Source organism: Bison bison, unplaced genomic scaffold, assembly GCF_000754665.1.
Source record: "Bison bison bison isolate TAMUID 2011002044 unplaced genomic scaffold, Bison_UMD1.0 scf7180017864375, whole genome shotgun sequence".
Lineage (NCBI taxonomy): Eukaryota > Metazoa > Chordata > Mammalia > Artiodactyla > Bovidae > Bison > Bison bison.
Window position 1 is genome coordinate 4,227,126 of NW_011494947.1, and position 16,578 is coordinate 4,243,703.

The 16,578-nt window shown below is 52.4% G+C and overlaps 3 protein-coding genes across 6 annotated transcripts in view; 1 reads left to right on the forward strand and 2 right to left on the reverse strand.

Moving 5' to 3' along the window:
• Positions 1–119, reverse strand: part of NUP188 (nucleoporin 188kDa) — a 43,543-nt gene extending 43,424 nt beyond the window's left edge. Inside the window, exon 1 of the mRNA XM_010856961.1 lies at positions 95–119. Coding sequence (XP_010855263.1) covers positions 95–119 — 25 coding nt within the window. The remainder of the gene's footprint in view (positions 1–94) is intronic.
• On the forward strand, positions 79–2,220 carry DOLK (dolichol kinase). The gene has a single exon (XM_010856813.1). It carries the CDS (start codon positions 416–418, stop codon positions 2,030–2,032), a length of 1,617 nt encoding a protein of 538 aa, XP_010855115.1. The 5' UTR covers positions 79–415; the 3' UTR covers positions 2,033–2,220.
• Positions 2,221–3,704: 1,484 nt separating this feature from the next.
• PHYHD1 (phytanoyl-CoA dioxygenase domain containing 1) overlaps positions 3,705–16,578 on the reverse strand; it is an 18,132-nt gene continuing 5,258 nt past the window's right edge. Inside the window, exons 2-11 of one of the 4 annotated variants that reach the window (XM_010856815.1) lie at positions 13,869–14,021; positions 9,271–9,346; positions 9,087–9,134; positions 8,759–8,814; positions 8,611–8,673; positions 7,711–7,732; positions 6,402–6,530; positions 5,965–6,081; positions 4,996–5,122; positions 3,705–4,839 (exon numbers count right to left, since the gene is read on the reverse strand). In XM_010856815.1, the coding sequence (XP_010855117.1) occupies positions 4,671–4,839; positions 4,996–5,122; positions 5,965–6,081; positions 6,402–6,530; positions 7,711–7,732; positions 8,611–8,673; positions 8,759–8,814; positions 9,087–9,134; positions 9,271–9,346; positions 13,869–14,021 (960 nt within the window). In that variant the 3' untranslated portion in view covers positions 3,705–4,670. Of the gene's footprint in view, positions 4,888–4,995; positions 5,123–5,964; positions 6,082–6,401; positions 6,531–7,710; positions 7,733–8,610; positions 8,674–8,758; positions 8,815–9,086; positions 9,135–9,270; positions 9,347–13,868; positions 14,028–16,578 lie in introns of all 4 variants that reach the window. The other 3 variants (XM_010856814.1, XM_010856816.1, XM_010856817.1) reach the window with 3 other exon arrangements.

A 16,578-nucleotide genomic window follows, 5' to 3' on the forward strand; every position in this document is an offset into this window, starting at 1 on the left:
GCCATCTTCGCGCGCGCGCGCGCCCCCAGCCCCGCCCCCAGACGCCACGCCCACGTGACCTCGCGCTTCCATGGCGTGAACCGGGTTTCGTCACGTGGATGTGGGGGCGGGGCCAACATGGCGTTGCCGGGAGAGGTGAGGAACCCCGGGCAAGCGTGGCCGAGGCTGTGAGGGAGGTGGCGGAAGGGAGACGTCTACGCCGTGAGTGGGAGGTGGTGGAGGATAGCCTGACGCCAACTCCCAGGCGGCATAGAGTGGCCTACAGGGGAGCTTCCCTTCCGGAGGGAGCTGGAGAACGGAGAAAGAAGGTGCTGGCAAGGCGAAGCTACCGCTGTCTGCCGGGCGGGGATTAAAGGGCCAGAGTCCAAGGCATCCCTAGTCACCCCGGTTTTCCGTGGGTCCGGAGTCTAGAGACATGACCCGAGAGTGCGCTCCCCCGACCCCTGGGTCCGGGGCTCCGCTGAGTGGGTCCGTGCTGGCAGAGGCGGCGGTGGTGTTCGTAGTGGTGCTGAGCATCCACGCAGCCGTGTGGGATCGATACTCGTGGTGCGCCGTGGCCCTCGCGGTGCAGGCCTTCTACGTTCAGTACAAATGGGACCGGCTCCTACAGCAGGGAAGCGCGGTCTTCCAGTTCCGAATGTCCGCGAACAGCGGCCTACTGCCCGCTTCGGTGGTCATGCCTTTGCTAGGACTTGTTATGAAGGAGCGCTGCCAGGCTGCGGGGAACCCATATTTCGAGCGGTTTGGAATTGTGGTGGCGGCCACGGGCATGGCAGTGGCCCTCTTCTCCTCAGTATTGGCCCTGGGCATCACTCGCCCGGTGCCCACCAACACCTGTGTCATCTCGGGCTTGGCTGGAGGCGTCATCATTTACATCATGAAGCACTCGCTGAGTGTCGGCGAGGTAATCGAGGTCCTGGAGGCCCTGCTGATCTTCGTGTACCTCAACATGATCCTGCTGTACCTGCTGCCTCGCTGCTTCACCCCCGGAGAGGCGCTGCTGGTCCTGGGTGGCATCAGCTTCATGCTCAACCAGCTCATCAAGCGCTCTCTCACTGTGGTGGAAAGCCAGGGGGACCCCTTGGACTTCTTCCTGCTCGTGGTGGTGGTAGGCATGGTGCTCATGGGCATCTTCTTCAGCACCCTCTTTGTATTCATGGACTCGGGCACCTGGGCCTCTTCCATCTTCTTCCACCTCATGACCTGCGTCCTGGGCCTTGGCGTCGTCCTGCCCTGGCTGCACCGCCTCATCCGCAGGAACCCCCTGCTGTGGCTTTTTCAATTCCTCTTCCAGACAGAGACCCGAGTCTACCTCCTAGCTTATTGGTGTCTGCTGGCCACCGTGGCCTGCCTGGTGGTTCTGTACCAGAATGCCAAGCGGTCATCTTCTGAGTCCAAGAAGCACCAGGCCCCCACCATCACTCGAAAGTATTTCCACTTCATTGTGGTAGCCACCTACATCCCAGGTATCATTTTGGACCGGCCCCTGCTCTACGTGGCCGCCACCGTATGTCTGGCTGTCTTCATCTTCCTGGAGTATGTGCGCTACTTCCGCATCAAGCCCCTGGGCCATACCCTGCGAAGCCTTCTGTCCCTCTTCCTGGATGAACGAGACAGTGGGCCGCTCATCCTGACCCACATCTACCTGCTCCTAGGCATGTCTCTTCCCATCTGGTTAGTCCCCAGGCCCTGCACACAGAAGGGTAGCTTAGGAGGAGCCAGGGCCCTAGTGCCCTATGCAGGCGTCCTGGCCGTCGGTGTGGGTGACACTGTGGCCTCCATATTCGGCAGCACCATGGGGGAGATTCGCTGGCCTGGAACCAAAAAGACTTTTGAGGGAACCATGACATCTATATTTGCCCAGATCATTTCTGTAGCTCTAATCTTAATCTTTGACAGTGGAGTGGACCTGAACTACAGTTATGCTTGGATTTTGGGATCCATCAGCACCGTATCCCTCCTGGAAGCCTACACTACGCAGATAGACAATCTCCTTTTGCCTCTGTACCTCTTGATATTGCTGATGGCCTAGCTGCTGTGCATTAGCGATGGAAGAAGCAGGGACATGGGGAGGACCAACAGTCCCCAGAGCAGCCAGCCACCTGGGCTTGAAGAGCCAAGATGAGAAGAAGCAGATTTAATTTTTCAACTGATTCAGATTTAAAATAAAAATCAAAGCACTCCTGGTTTTAGTTTTGCTGACATTTAAAAATGCAAAAAGGCTTAAAGTCTAGTGCAACAGCTCATAGAGCTTGAGTGTGCTACGGGGCCCCTGCCTTGCAATCCTTGAGGGGCCAGAGTAGACTCTGGAGGCAGTAGGGCAGAGGGGTTAACATTTCAGGTTCTGGTGTCAACTTGTGGTCAGAATACTTGGCTGAATCACTTCTTAACTGTGTGAGTCGCTTAATCCCTCTGGGTCTCAGTTCTCTTGTCTGCAAGATGGGAATAATAAGATCCCATATTCACCTTCACTCTGGTGAAGTGACATGAATGAGGTGTCCAGCCCAGGGCCTGCACATAGATGCCAAAGGGCCACATCAGTGAGGGACAGTGTCTTTGTTACCCAAGACGAGTCATTAGCTCAGCAAAGAGCCAAGCAGACCAAAGGTTATATGGGTTGTACTTGGAGAGTAGAATGACCCTACTCCTCTGGCTTCATTCGGAGGACAGTCCAAGAGGAAAACAGCCAAGTGCATGTGGTTTCTCCCATTTGGCTGAGGAAGAGCTGAGGGGGAGAGAGGGCATCTGTTCCTTGCACCCCTGGAAGGGCTGGAGGAAGAGGATCGGGTCCTGGACTGACTCCCTGTTTCAGCCAACCCCACCCTGCCTCAAGGCCTCTGCTGCCCGGCCGAGCGGTGCTGATGATGGACAAGCTGGACAGCACAGGGTCCTTGTCCAAGTTCCTCCTGAGACCTCTTTGCCCTCCTGTCATGTCCACACCTGTGTGGGTCTCTTCTCTGAGCGAGGAATTAGAGCCAAGGGGGCTGGTGAAGCTTACTGAGTGCTCAGACTCGCTCTGCTGGGGAAGCCAGGGATAGGCATGCTCCAGCCTCGCTCTCTTGAGGGCAGAGTCCAAGCTCTGTGGTTCCCCACTGTATCCCCCAGTGCCAACACAGCCTGGCAGGTGGCCAGAACTCAGCAGACCTTCGTTGAGTGGATGAACATTTCCCATCAGTGAGAAGATAGCACAGCAGGTTTCTCAAAGGTTCTGCCCACTTCTCCCCAGCCTAACAGGGAGAGACCTAGCAGGAAGAGGTGAGAACTCTGCCCCACCAAGGCTGGAAGCAAGCAGCCCAGCGCTGGGAGCTTGTGCTTCTGCCTGGGCTTCACCAGCAGGCCCTTTCTCTCAGAGGAGAGTATTGAGACATTCCTTCTGGCCTCAAAGAAACGTTAACAAACCCTTCCCTTTGCTCAGACTGCCGCTACTGCTTGGCTGAAGGAGGCAGCACCACGTTAGGGTGCAGAGTATATGAGTGCTGGCTTTCCCCCTGACTCCCCAGGTGGCCTTGGTTTGTCCACATATACAGCAGGGGTCAGAAGTCAAGGTCATAGAATCTTAAGGCCTCTTGAGGCTGGAGCATGCCTACCCCTGGCTTCCCCAGCAGAGCGAGTCTGAGCACTCAGTAAGCTTCACCAGCCCCCTTGGCTCTAATTCCTCGCTCAGAGAAGAGACCCACACAGGTTACACAATGAGAGAGGGCGGGAAAGGGAAGGGAAGAGCACACGGGCCTGTAAGGACCAGCTCCAGCCAGCGGTCACCTAGGCTGGACCACAGGCCCAGACTCTTGACGCAGGCTATTGACCTGCTCATTCAAGGCAGCTTAGAGACATGGATCGTTATGTGAAATCTCTCAGCTTTAAAAAGTTGTGGGTTGGTTTGTTTGCTTTAATGCTGAGGCCCAGACAGAACACTCCTGCGTTGTGAAATCGGCTAATGGTCCCCAGTTTGCAACCACTGGACCAGACCCCAGCCAAGCAGGTTTGGGATTTGGTCATTGTTCCTGCAGATCTGGGTGCCTGTCAAGCATGCCCAAAAAGAGGGACCTGTGGAGGCCCTAGTCCAGCCCCTTGGTGGGCCCAGAGAGCAGGGCCTGGACTGAGCTGGAAAGTGACCAGAATCTAAGACTAGATTCCAGGCTCCAGTCCTCTTTCCCCCCAGAAGGAGAACTGGGAGCATAGAGGTCAGAGCACAGGCCCTGCATCCAGCTAACCTCGCCAAACACCTGAACAGCTGTGAGACTTAGATCACTTAACCTTCCCACGTGTCAGCTCCTGTACACAGCGCCTGCCTGAAAGGGGTGAGGATCCAGTCAGTAAGCACAGCAAGCTCCTGGCACCACGAATGCCCACTGAATGTCACTTACTGACATCACATGTACCTCACCAGGCAGGGCTGGACCACATTGGATGCCTCTTACCAGGGCTCTCATCTTGACAGCAAGGTGGCCTGGGAAAGGAGGATCAAGATGCTGCATTTGGAAGTCATGTTTATTCAGTGTCTCCCACCATACTGACCAAGACTTCCATCGAGAGGGGAGAAGACTGAGAAGCCGGCAAAGAAGCAGCGAGAACCCTTTTCATGGCTGTGAGGCTGCGTCTCGGGGCAGGTTGTGTTAGGGTAGGGAAAAGCAGAGAGAGATGTCAGGAAGGGCACCCAGCCCGGGCTCCTGCTACCAGGCTACCACCTCGTGCCCGCCTGTCTGCAGAGACACCAGCATGAGAAAATCCCTGGAGGAGAGACGTGGCTTCCCTGTTGAGGCCAGGCAGTTGAGCAAGGCGCTGGTGTTGGTGGCCCGCAGCTTCACCCAAGAGTGGACGTGTCCCCGGCCCTGAGAGGGCCTTTAGGTGTACAGTGGGAGAAAGGGCAGCTCAGGGGTCGGCTGGAGCCTGCAGAGGACGGAGGGGGGAAGACCTTGGGCCAGAAGCACTGTCCAGGGCCTCCAGGGCAGGCCTGTTCAGGAGCCGTCTGGGGCACAGAACAGCCCTGCCACCTACCAGTTATCTGGGCTCCAGATGGTGCCAGCGGCCTCCATGAGGTGGAACGTGTAGGCCTGGCGCGAGCGGTCAGAAAGGTTCTGCTCACTCTTGTGAACCACTTCTCCGTGGATCAGGACGAGGGCCCCTGGCAGGGCCACAGCAGGTCAGGAGAGCACTCGGGGCAGGAAGGGACATGGTGGGCAGTCCCCTCCCTCAAGCGGTGGTATGGCCTCTTTGTCCCCACCCTCATCCTGGCAACCTCAGGGGCCTGGAGTCTGCCCCAGGTTGGAGGCTGTGTGGTTGGACGTGGGTTGCCCCGGGATCAAGTCCTTCCACCGTGCCCCATGCCCTCGCAAGCCTCGGCAGTGGCATTGCCTTCTGCGGCATTTCCAGAACCAGGCAGAAGCCAGCTGGGGCCTCACCCAGGAACACAGCGTTGGAACTCAGTTTCCCTTTTCTAAAAGAAAGGGTGTGGGACTGCCCTGGTGGTCCCGTGGTTAAGAAACCGCCTTCCCATGCAGGGGATGCAAGTTCAATCCCTGGCTGGGGAACTAAGACTTCCACGTGCCACGAGGCAGCTGCCTGCATGGCTCAACTCCTGAGCACACTCGTCACAACTAACACCCAATGCAACCAGATAAATACTAATACAAAAATCGAAAGGAAGGGTGTGCTGACAGCCAGGGTTTCTGAGCACTTGTGCACCATCTCACACATGACATCTCACTGGCTTCCCCACTTGATGTTTGGGGAAACTGAGGCTCAGAGGGTTTTAGTCATTTGCTCTTAGAGACAGTCTGGAAGGAGCAGTATCTGGATTCCAGGCCAGCCTGGGGGACCCTGGTGTCGGTCACGCAGCTTTCAGTCCTCGAAGCGCCCGCCCGACGTTCCCTCCTGCTGTGACTCCCCGGCCCTCAGGTCAGAGCAGGCACAGACCCCCTGGGCATGGCCTCCAGGCCCTGCTCCCTGCCCTCTGCACCCCCCTACCTCTCAGCACTGGTGTGGGCACAAAGAGGCTGTTATCCCGGATTGGCTCCGACCCGAGGAAGCTGGTGCCAGGCACTGAGCCAGCAGGGGTCCGGACCATCCTTCTTGACACTCCACCTGCAGGCCAAAGTGGGGCCTTCAGCCTCTCTTTTTTCCAGGTCCTTCTTCCATGGGGGCGGGGGGCTTCCCAGATGGCTCAGTGGTAAAGAACCCGCCTGCTAATGCAGGAGACACGGGTTCAATCCCTGGGTTAGTAAGATCTCCTGGAGTAGGAAGTGGCAACCTGCTCCAGTATTCTTGCCTAAAAAATCCCATAGACAGAGGAGCCTGGTGGGCTACAGTCCATGGGGTGGCAAAGAGTCCAACGCTATTGAGCACGCACGTGTACACTCGTGGAGGGTGAGGACAAGTGACCAGGGAGAGGCAGGTGGCCTCACCTGTGTGGGACCCAGGGATGAACCAGAGGCAGCCGTTCTCCAGCATGGCGTCTTCCAGGGCAATCCACAGGCCCAGCACCCGGCCCAGGGGCTCCGTGTACAGGAAGGAGGCGTCCTGGTGAGGGGCGACTGCAGCAGGCCCACCTGGGCGTGAGAAGCCCCCACCCCGCCTCACCTGGGCCCCAATTCAACTCAGTCCTTGGTCCTCCCAGGAGCAGTTAGAATCTCCCCACTTCCTGGGCTGGAGACTCTGGGCAAGAGAGATCACCTCTCAAAACTTCAATTTCCTAAACCATAGAGCAGTCCCTATGATAACCTAACTGCGAGGTTGCTGAAGAAGCCCATGAGCCAATATGTGCTCAACGTTGTAACTGCAGCCTAGAAAGCAGCGGCTATTGTTTCATTGCAGCAGGTAATCAAGCCACTGTCCTTAGGCAGGGAGGGCACTTGGCCACCAGATAGCCCAGTGTAAGCCCCCAGGGGCTGAAGACCGAGAAATTGGGTGCAAAGCAAGGGACGGACACAGAATCCCCCTTGTAAACACCCCCTGCATGATGCTGGGGCCCAGGCCACCAGGGAGGACCACTCAACAGAGGAACTGAATCTATAAGAACAAAAGTGGGTGCTAGTCCTTTCCCGAGGAACTGTGTGCTTTCTGAACACCAGACTTTAAGAGGGACTTTGACAATCCAGTGTCCAAACAAAGGTGTCCTAATGGTTGGGGCCCCAAAACACTGGGAGGAGGAAAGGCTGAAGGAGCTGGGGGTGCCAGGTTAAGCAGAGATGGCTCAGAGAGAGGATGGTCACCCCCTTCGGGAGACTGTCCTTGGGCTTGGTGGAGAGGAGGGGGCCTTACAGAGGAAGGACTCGGGCTTGTGCAGGAAGGAAAGAGCTGCCTGCAGGAGAGTGAGCCCTCTGTCACTGGAGGTATGTGAGAGAAGGGGATCATCGCCCATGAGGGAGGCAGGAAAGGGTAACTGTGATTCCAGCAGGTGTGTAATCAGATCAGCAATTTCTAGGCTGAATCAGCCCTCCAGGGAACTTGATAAAATACAGATTCCCAGGCCCTTGGTTACCTCAAGATCTCAGAGAATGGGGCCCAGGAATGTGTATTTCTAATCCGCAAGGGGTTGCTACCAGGTTTGGGAACCACTGTGTCAAGGACTCCTGGACACTGCCCCCTCCTGCCCCACCAGTTCACTCTGGAAGCAGCAGAGGAGGCTGGTCCCTCTGGGGCCCTGACAATGATTGATGTCCCAGATCTCCCGCCAGGACCTTTGCCAGGGACCCCAGCCTGCTCTTGGCTCACCTTCACCTCCGAAGTGAGGTTGCTGCAAGAGAGAGGAGGGGCCAGGTGAGACCAGGGTGGGGGTGGGGTGGGTGCTGCTCTGAGTCATCTCAGTGGGATGTTCCTGCCCCTGCCACAGGTGTTTATCTCCCAGGCTTCCCCACTGGCACCCAGCACCTACTGTGCCAGCCCAGGAGGGCTACAGAGAGAAAAACGACCCTGCCTAGCAGGGAGCTCCCAGTCTGAACACGCCTTCAGACACCTTCAAACTTCTCTGGGAAGAGAAGACTCACGTGCCTAACAAGAACACAAGGCAGGGCACTTCCCCGGTGGTCAGGTGGTTAAGAATCCACCTTTCAATGCAGAGGATGTGGGTTTGATCCCTGGTCAGGGAACTAAAACTCCACATGCCACGGAGCAGCTAAGCCCACGTGCTGCAACTACTGAGCCCGTGTGCCACAATAAAGACTTGACGCGACCAAAATAAAATTAGTTTGTTTAAAAAAAAGAGACACAAGGCAGAAGTGAGGGGCAGTGGGAGGAACTGGGGCCCAGACCAGCAGTTGAGCCTCTAGGCTTCAGGGTCAGAGATGGGTCCTCTCTTCCCAAGGGAGTTTGAAGGCTTCTTGGAGGAGGTGGCACTGAGCTGGGCCTTGAAAGCTGACAGCAAGGCATTTCAATAGCCAACAAAAGGAGGAGGCAGCCCTTCGGACCCCTTCCCTTCTGCTGCTAAATTGTAACTGAGAGCCAAGGGAATGCCAGGCATCCTAACCAGGGGAGACCAATTTTCATGTTCTCTTGCCCACTGAGTAGTAATTCTTCAGGGAGATAGCTTGTGGCCCTAGTATGGAGGGGCTGGTTTAAGCACTGTGCCCATTTTACAGAGGATAAACTGAGGCCTGGGGAGGACAGGGAACTCACCTTAAAGATATACATGCTCTGCACCACCACAGGCATCTGGAGGCCCAGACTTCTGGCCAAAGCCTGGAAGGGGGCAGAGGTCACACAGCCAGCCTGCCCACACTCACATCTGGCCTACCTGCCCGCCCTCGCCGACACCTCTGCTCACCTGCACCTTGTGGGAGTGTGTGACACACCTGAAGACGGGGTCAAGGGCATGCAGGGCTGCAGGACAAAGGCGAGATGAAGAGCCAGTCCCCAGTCCCCAGTGCCCTCCTGGGCCTAGGCCTGCGCACCCAGGATCAGGCTTCACTTTGATGTTTGCTATTTTCTGTGCATGAGCTTTCCGCTTGTTTATAACTGACGAGTGGAGAGCAGGGTCCAAGGGGGAGCCTGCACCCAGAAATGCCATCTGTTGGGCTACTCACTGACTGTGTGCTTTGGAGGAAGGCCCCCCCAACTCTTCAGACTTTAGGTTCCCCCAAGCCCCTGCTTACCATGGCCAATTTTGTTGATGGATTTCTCCGGTGGGACCAGGAAATTTCCTGTGGCACAAAGAATAGATCAAGGCAGAAGAGCTGGAGTCCAGCTACCCGCAGACAGCTGGTCTCAGTGCACCAACCCCCCAGCCCCGGGGGGCAAACACCCAAGTCCAGCCAGTCTAGGACCCCAGTTCCAAACCTTGTTTGTCAAAGACGCCTTTCTCAAAGAAGAATCGAATCTTGTCACCGCTGCTTAAGAAATAGTCTGTGCTGCCCTGTGGAGAGGGGACATCAGAGGGACTGAGAGAGCATCCCGGGGTCACAGTTGGGCCTGACAGAGAGGGAAGAGGATTCAGAGGGCCCCCCACCCTGCACCCAGCACAGAGCTGCAGACTCCACTGATGCTTCTCAGACTTGTTCAATGCAACACAGATGGTAAACTGGAAACCCAAGGGCCCGACAGCACAGTCCGAAGCTACAAGCACGGAAGTTTTTGGAAACCTCTTTTTTTTTAAATTAATTAATTAATTTATTTGTCTGCACCAGGTCTTAATTGTGACACGCGGGATCTTTTTTCTAGTCGCAGTATGCGGGCTCTTAGTTGCAGAATGTGAGATCTTAGTTCCTTGACCAGGGATCGAACCTGGGCCCCCTGCATTGGGATCATGGAATCTTACCACTGGACCGTCAGGAAGTCCCCCTGGAAACCTCTTAATAAATCACATGACTCATACCCGATAATGGCATGATCAAAGAGGCCTGGTTCCCAGGGAGCTTTGGGCCACTTGGGAAACCCTGGAGCTAGAATACTGGGGTTCAAATCCCAGCTCTGCCACTGATGGGCTGTGACCACAATCACATTACTGAACCTCTCCGGGTTTGGTTTCCTCATAAAATACACAGGCTACTAAAGGCACCTATCTCATAGGGTGTTGTAGGGATTATGCTGTTTACTTGGTGACTGAACAACAACATATATAAAGCACAAGAACAGTTGCTGGGAATGTGGTGTCATGTGAATATCTGCCCCTTATTATTCTTGGGCTTCCAGGGGCTCAGTGGTAAGGAATTCACCTGCCAATGCAGGAGATGTGGGTTCAATGCCTGAGTGGGGAAATATCTCCTGGAGAAGGAAATGGCAACCCACTCCAGTATTCTTGCCTGGGAAATCCCATGGACAGAGAAGCCTGGTGGGCTACAGTTCATGGGGTCACAAGGAGTCGGACATGACAGCACGTACATGCACACACACACGTGTACACACACACACACATAAGACTCTAGAACAGTCCTTGGAATATGGTGTCATGTGAATATCTGCGTTTATTATTATAGAAAACACTCAGTGAGGGCATGACTAAATGCTCTCTAAATATAAGCTATTACTAATCTTTTTCTTAATAACTCCTCCTTGTTAATTTTAATATCATATTTCAAATTTCTTAGCATCATCTGAAAATGATGCTCCAGGAAGATGTCCCTTGTTTTCCTTGTGGCTTTGGTCACACATGATCACCATGCCGAGGAGCCTACCAGGCTCCTCTGTTCATGGGATTTTCCAGGTGAGAGTACTGGAGTGAGTTGCCATTGCCTTCTCCAATATATATGAACAGACTCAATAAAAAGTAAAAGTGAAAGTGTAAGTTGCTCAGTCGTGTCCAACTCCTTGCAACCCCATGGACTGTAACCCACCAGGCTCCTCTGTCCATGGGATTTCCCAAGCAAGAATACTGGAGTGGGTTGCCATTCCCTTCTCCAGGGGATCTTCCTGACCCAGGGATTGAACCCCAGTCTCCCGAATCGCGGGCAGATTCTTTGATGTCTGAGCCACCAGGTAAGCCCATACACGAAGCACACATACACATCATCTTCCTTCCAAGTAGGGGCATTGGTGTCACTCAACTGAGCCTACGTCACCATGGAAGGAAGATTGTATATACACGACACACATGTATAATCTTCCTCCCAGCGTGGTGACTTAAGGACAGTTGAGTGATGCCCCTGCCTGGGTTCCCAGGAGGCAGAGCCTCACCTCTTACTCACCTGAACACATCTGCTATCACAGGTGCCTGCCTGGCTCAAATCAGTGACTCATAGTGGTTCTTTGAAAACTTTCAGCTTCCCACTGAAAACTGAAAGGTTTTTTCCAACATTCTCAGTTCCTCTGTACTAGGATCAGGGTGAGGGAAACAAGTCTCAGAAACATCAGTTTAGTTCAGTTCAGTCTCTCAGTCGTGTCCGACTCTTTGTGACCTTATGAACCACAGCACACCAGGCCTCCCTGTCCATCACCAACTCCCAGAGTCCACCCAAACCCATGTCCATTGAGTTGGTGACGCCATCCAACCATCTCATCCTCTGTCATCCCCTTCTCCTCCTGCCCTCAACCTTATAATGGATAATAATATTAAAGACAATGATGCTACATGCATGTCAAAGATGTTACTAAACTCAGTAATTCACAAAGGAACCAGCAACATGTTCAAAGGAGAATTTTAAGAACCACACAAATATAGGCACCAAGAAACACTGAAATGAATTTACAGATCAGTGCAAAACTGATATAGCCACAGGGGCGATCAATAATTGCATCCTGCCAGACCCAGTTCATGCCCATTTCTATGGACAAGTATCACTGAGTTATCACAAAACTTGCAGGATTGTCAACTTAAAAACCAATGAAAAGTGCAGGTAAGCTGGAAAGAAGAGCTGAACAGGACACCTGCCGATCTTTTTTAAACATCCATTTCAAAGTCTTTCACAGTATCAGTAGTGAATATTGAGGATATACTGGATACCAGTACAGCCAAATGAAACCTACTGTTGGGAGCAAAGCTGTCATCCTATAAACCCCCTTTCCTTCTCAACTCCCCATTCTCTGCGTAGTAAGCCTTCCAGTCACTGTAATTCCCTTTATGCCCACCAGATGGCAGAAGCTCATTGCCATGAGTAAGCATGAGCCCCCATTACTGAGCCTGGACCACAGCTTGTTTTGTGGTTGTTAGTGTATTTATCGTATGCAGAGTACATCATGAGAAACGCTGGGCTGGACGAAACACAAACTGGAATCAAGATTGCCAGGAGAAATATCAATAACCTCAGATATGCAGATGACACCACCCTTATGACAGAAAGTGAAGAACTAAAGAGCCTCTTGATGAAAGTGAAAGAGGAGAGTGAAAAAGTTGGCTTAAAGCTCAACATTCAGAAAACAAAGATCATGGCATCCGGTCCCATCACTTCATGGCAAATAGATGGGGAAACAGTGGAAACAATGGCTGACTTTATTTTTCTAGGCTCCAAAATCACTGCAGATGGTGACTGCAGCCATGAAATTAAAAAACGCTTACTCCTTGGAAGGAAAGTTATGACCAACCTGGACAGCATATTAAAAAGTAGAGACATTACTTTGCCAACAAAGGTCTGTCTAGTCAAGGCTATGTTTTTTCCGGTGGTAACGTATGGATGTGAGAGTTGGACTATAAAGAAAGCTGAGTGCTGAAGAATTGATGCTTTTGCACTGTGGGGTTGGAGAAGACTCTTGAGAGTCCCTTGGACTTCGAGGAGATCCAACCAGTCCATCCTTAAGGAGATCAGTCCTGGGTGTTCATTGGAAGGACTGATGTTGAAGCTGAAACTCCAATACTTTGGCCACCTGATGCAAAGAGCTGACTCACTTGAAAAGACCTTGATGCTGGGAAAGATTGAGTGCAGGAGAAGGGGACAACAGAGGATGAGATGGTTGGATGGCATCACCGAGTCAATGGACATGGGTTTGGGTGAACTCCGGGAGTTGGTGATGGACGGGGAGGGCTGGCATGCTGCGGTTCATGGAGTCGCAAAGAGTCGGACACGACTGAGCGACTGCACTGAACTGAATGTATTTACTTGGCTGTGCCGGGTGTTTAGTTGTGGCATGCAGGATCTTCCATGTTTATTGCAGCATGCAATTCTTTAGTTGCAGCATGTGGGATCTAGATCCCTGACCAGGGATGGAACCTGGGCCCCCTGCACTGAGAGTGTAAAGTCTTAGCCACTGGACCCACCAGGGAAGTCCCTGGACTGCAGCTTTGGCTTGAGGGCCCAGCAGCAGGCAGGCTCATAAAATCAGGCTATGAAAGGTTACAAGAACTGTGTGGGAGAACCCCTGGGTCTCAACTTATCCATCTCAAACTGTACTGAGTCCCATTAGGTCACCGGGGTGGAGTCAGGTGGAGGGGCGGGACAAGCAGAGCTCCTAGTCTCACTGGGGGATGACTTACCCAGGTAGGCCCATCAAAATCATTTGTTTTGGATTGTGGCCACAAAATGGTGCTTTGTGGCAGGAAAACTTCTAAGGAAGTACAGCAGAGCAGTGACAACATGAACTTGGTATCCGGCAAATCTGGGTTTAAGTTCTGGCTCTATTAGTGATTAACTGTGTAGTTTGGGGCATGTGAACTGAACTTCAATTATCCTTAATTTATCTGTCAAATGGGGGCAATAACATTGACTTTATAAATTCATAGTAGGGAGTGAAGGAAATCGGCAAATAAGACACAGTCTGGTGCCTTGAGAAAGTTCAAGGCCTGACTCAGTGTCAGAATGAGCTGATGGGGGGACTCCCCTGGCGGCTCGTGGTTAAGAGTCTGAGCTTCCACTTCAGGGGGTACAGGTTCTATCCCTGGTTGGGGAACTAAGAGCTGAACAGTGCTGCAAGGCCAGAAAAATGAACCCATGGGCCTTGGGACCTGATGTTTCCAGGCTTCACCGCCCATCAGAGACCAGGTCCCATCTCTGCCTGCTCCAGGCACCTACCTGGGCTCGCAGCTGCTCCTCCTCCTGGGTAGAAAATTCCGTGCGACAGTGGAGAGGGACATCCATCTCGGCCACGATCTCATCAATCCTCCGTTGCATGGCCTCACACTCGTCTGCAGATAAGAACCCTTCCAGCACCAGGAATCCATCCTCCTGAAACTGCAGGCAGACAGGCAGGAGACTCAGGCTTCCCCCCAGCCTCAAACGCTCTTCGAGAGGACTGATTTGACCCCTCCCCAAACCAGAAGCTGTCTGAAGGCAGGACCTAGCGTCTTGTTCGTTGCTCCACCCGCCTCCCTGGCCATGGCGCCTATGTCCAGTGAAGGGCAGTGAGTGCTGGCTGCTTGAATGAAGGGGAGTAGAAGCAGAGATGTCCCCACTGTAACCCTCCAGTGGGCTTGAGTCACATGGGGATACAACCTCATTCATTTATCCAGCCAACATTGACTGTACATCTACCGTGCACCAGATGTGGCTTTAGGAGCTAGAGATTCAGTCGTGAACAAGCCATCCATGATGCCTGCCTCCCAGACCTGGTCTAAGAAAGGAGACAGACATCCAACAGACCAGTATACACGGGATTCTATTACACGAAGTACGCTTTATCTCCCTGGAGTGTAACACAGGTGATAGAAAAATATTTACTGGCATGGGGATGTGTTCTAGATATATTGTGAGATTAGAAAAAGAAGCCATGGGAGTTCCCTGGTGGTTCAGTAGCTAAGATTCCCCGCTGCTCCCAGTGCTGGGGGAATTAGATCCCACATGCCAGAACTAAGTGTTCACATGCTACAACTAACCATCCCACATGCCGAAAGGAAGATAAAAGATCCCAAGTGCTTCGACTAAAACCCAGCCCAGCTAAATAAATAAATGTACTGAAGAGCCGGCTCATTGGAAAAGACCTTGATGCTGGGAAAGACTGAGGGCAGGAGGAGAAGTGGGTGACAGAGGATGAGGTGGTTGGATGGCATCACAGACTCAACAGACTTGAGTTTGAGCAAACTCCGGGAGAGAGTGAAGGACAGGCCAGCATGGTATGCTGTGATCCATGAGGCTGCAAAGAGTTGGACATGACTAAGTGACTGAACAAGAACAACAAAAAAAGCCAAATACAAATAAGTATTCTAATTTGCGAGAACTTGGGCAAATGCTGTCCAGTGGGGTCACACCTGTCCCTCCACAGAGGGCTGCGTGAAGGCCCAAGGGACAGCAGGAGTTCTAGGTCCCAGTACTGTGCCTGGCACATAGGAGAAACTTGGGGAAACATGTTGAATGGGAATTTCTACCATCTGTAAGAATACACGGAAGAACTATACAAAAAAGTTCTTAATGGCCCAGATAATCACGATGCTGTGGTCATGTACCTAGAGCCAGACATTCTGGAATGCAAAGTCGAGTGGGCCTCAGCAAGCATTACATGAACAAAGCTAGTGGAGGTGACAGAATTTCAGATGAGCTACTTCAAATTCTAAAAGATGATGCTGTGAAAGTGCTGCACTCAAAATGCCAGCAAATTTGGAAAACTCAGCAATAGCCACAGGACTGGAAAAGGTCAGTTTTCATTCCAATCCCAAAGAAAGGCAATGCCTAGGAATATTCAAACTACCATACAGTTGTGCTCATTTCACATGCTAGAAAGGTAATGCTCAGAATTCTTCAAGCTAGACTTCAATAGTCTGCGAACCGAGAACTTCCAGATGTATAAACTGGATTTAGAAAAGGCAGAGGAACCAGAAATCAAATGGCCAACATCTGTTGGATCATAGAAAAAGCAAAGGAATTCCAGAAAAACATCTACTTCTGCTTTATCGACCACACTAAAGCCTTTTGACTGTGTTGATCACAACAAACTGTGGAAAACTCTTAAAGAGATGGGGATACCAGACCACCTTACCTGCCTCCTGAGAAATCTGTATGCAGGTCAAGAAGCAACGGTTAGAACTGGACATGGAACAACAGACTGGTTCCAAATTGGGAAAGGAGCACGTCAAGGCTGTATATTGTCACCCTGCTTATTTAACTTATATAAAGAATCAGTTCAGTTCAGTTCAGTCACTCAGATCAGATCAGATCAGTTGCTCAGTCGTGTCCGACTCTTCTCGACCTCATGAATCGCAGCATGCCAGGCCTCCCTGTCCATCACCAACTCCCAGAGTTCACTCAGACTCACATCCATCGAGTCAGTGATGCCATCCAGCCATCTCATCCTCTGTCGTCCCCTTCTCCTCTTGCCCCCAATCCCTCCCAGCATCAGAGTCTTTTCCAATGAGTCAACTCTTTGCATGAGGTGGCCAAAGTACTGGAGTTTCAGCTTTAGCATCATTCCTTCCAAAGAAATCCCAGGGCTGATCTCCTTCAGAATGGACTGGTTGGATCTCCTTGCAGTCCAAGGGACTCTCCAAAGTCTTATCCAACACCACAGTTCAAAAGCATCAATTCTTCGGCATTCAGCCTTCTTCACAGTCCAACTCTCACATCCATACATGACCACAGGAAAAACCATAGCCTTGACTAGATGAACCTTTGTTGGCAAAGTAATGTCTCTGCTTTTGAATATGCTATCTAGGTTGGTCATAACTTTCCTTCCAAGGAGTAAGCGTCTTTTAATTTCATGGCTGCAGTCACCATCTGCAGTGATTTTGGAGCCCAGAAAAATAAAGTCTGATACTGTTTCCACTGTTTCCCCATCTATTTGCCATGAAGTGAT

Bases quoted from the DNA above. Each gene is read 5' to 3' on its own strand.
- DOLK (XM_010856813.1), top strand. From the start codon at position 416: ATGACCCGAGAGTGCGCTCCCCCGACCCCTGGGTCCGGGGCTCCGCTG.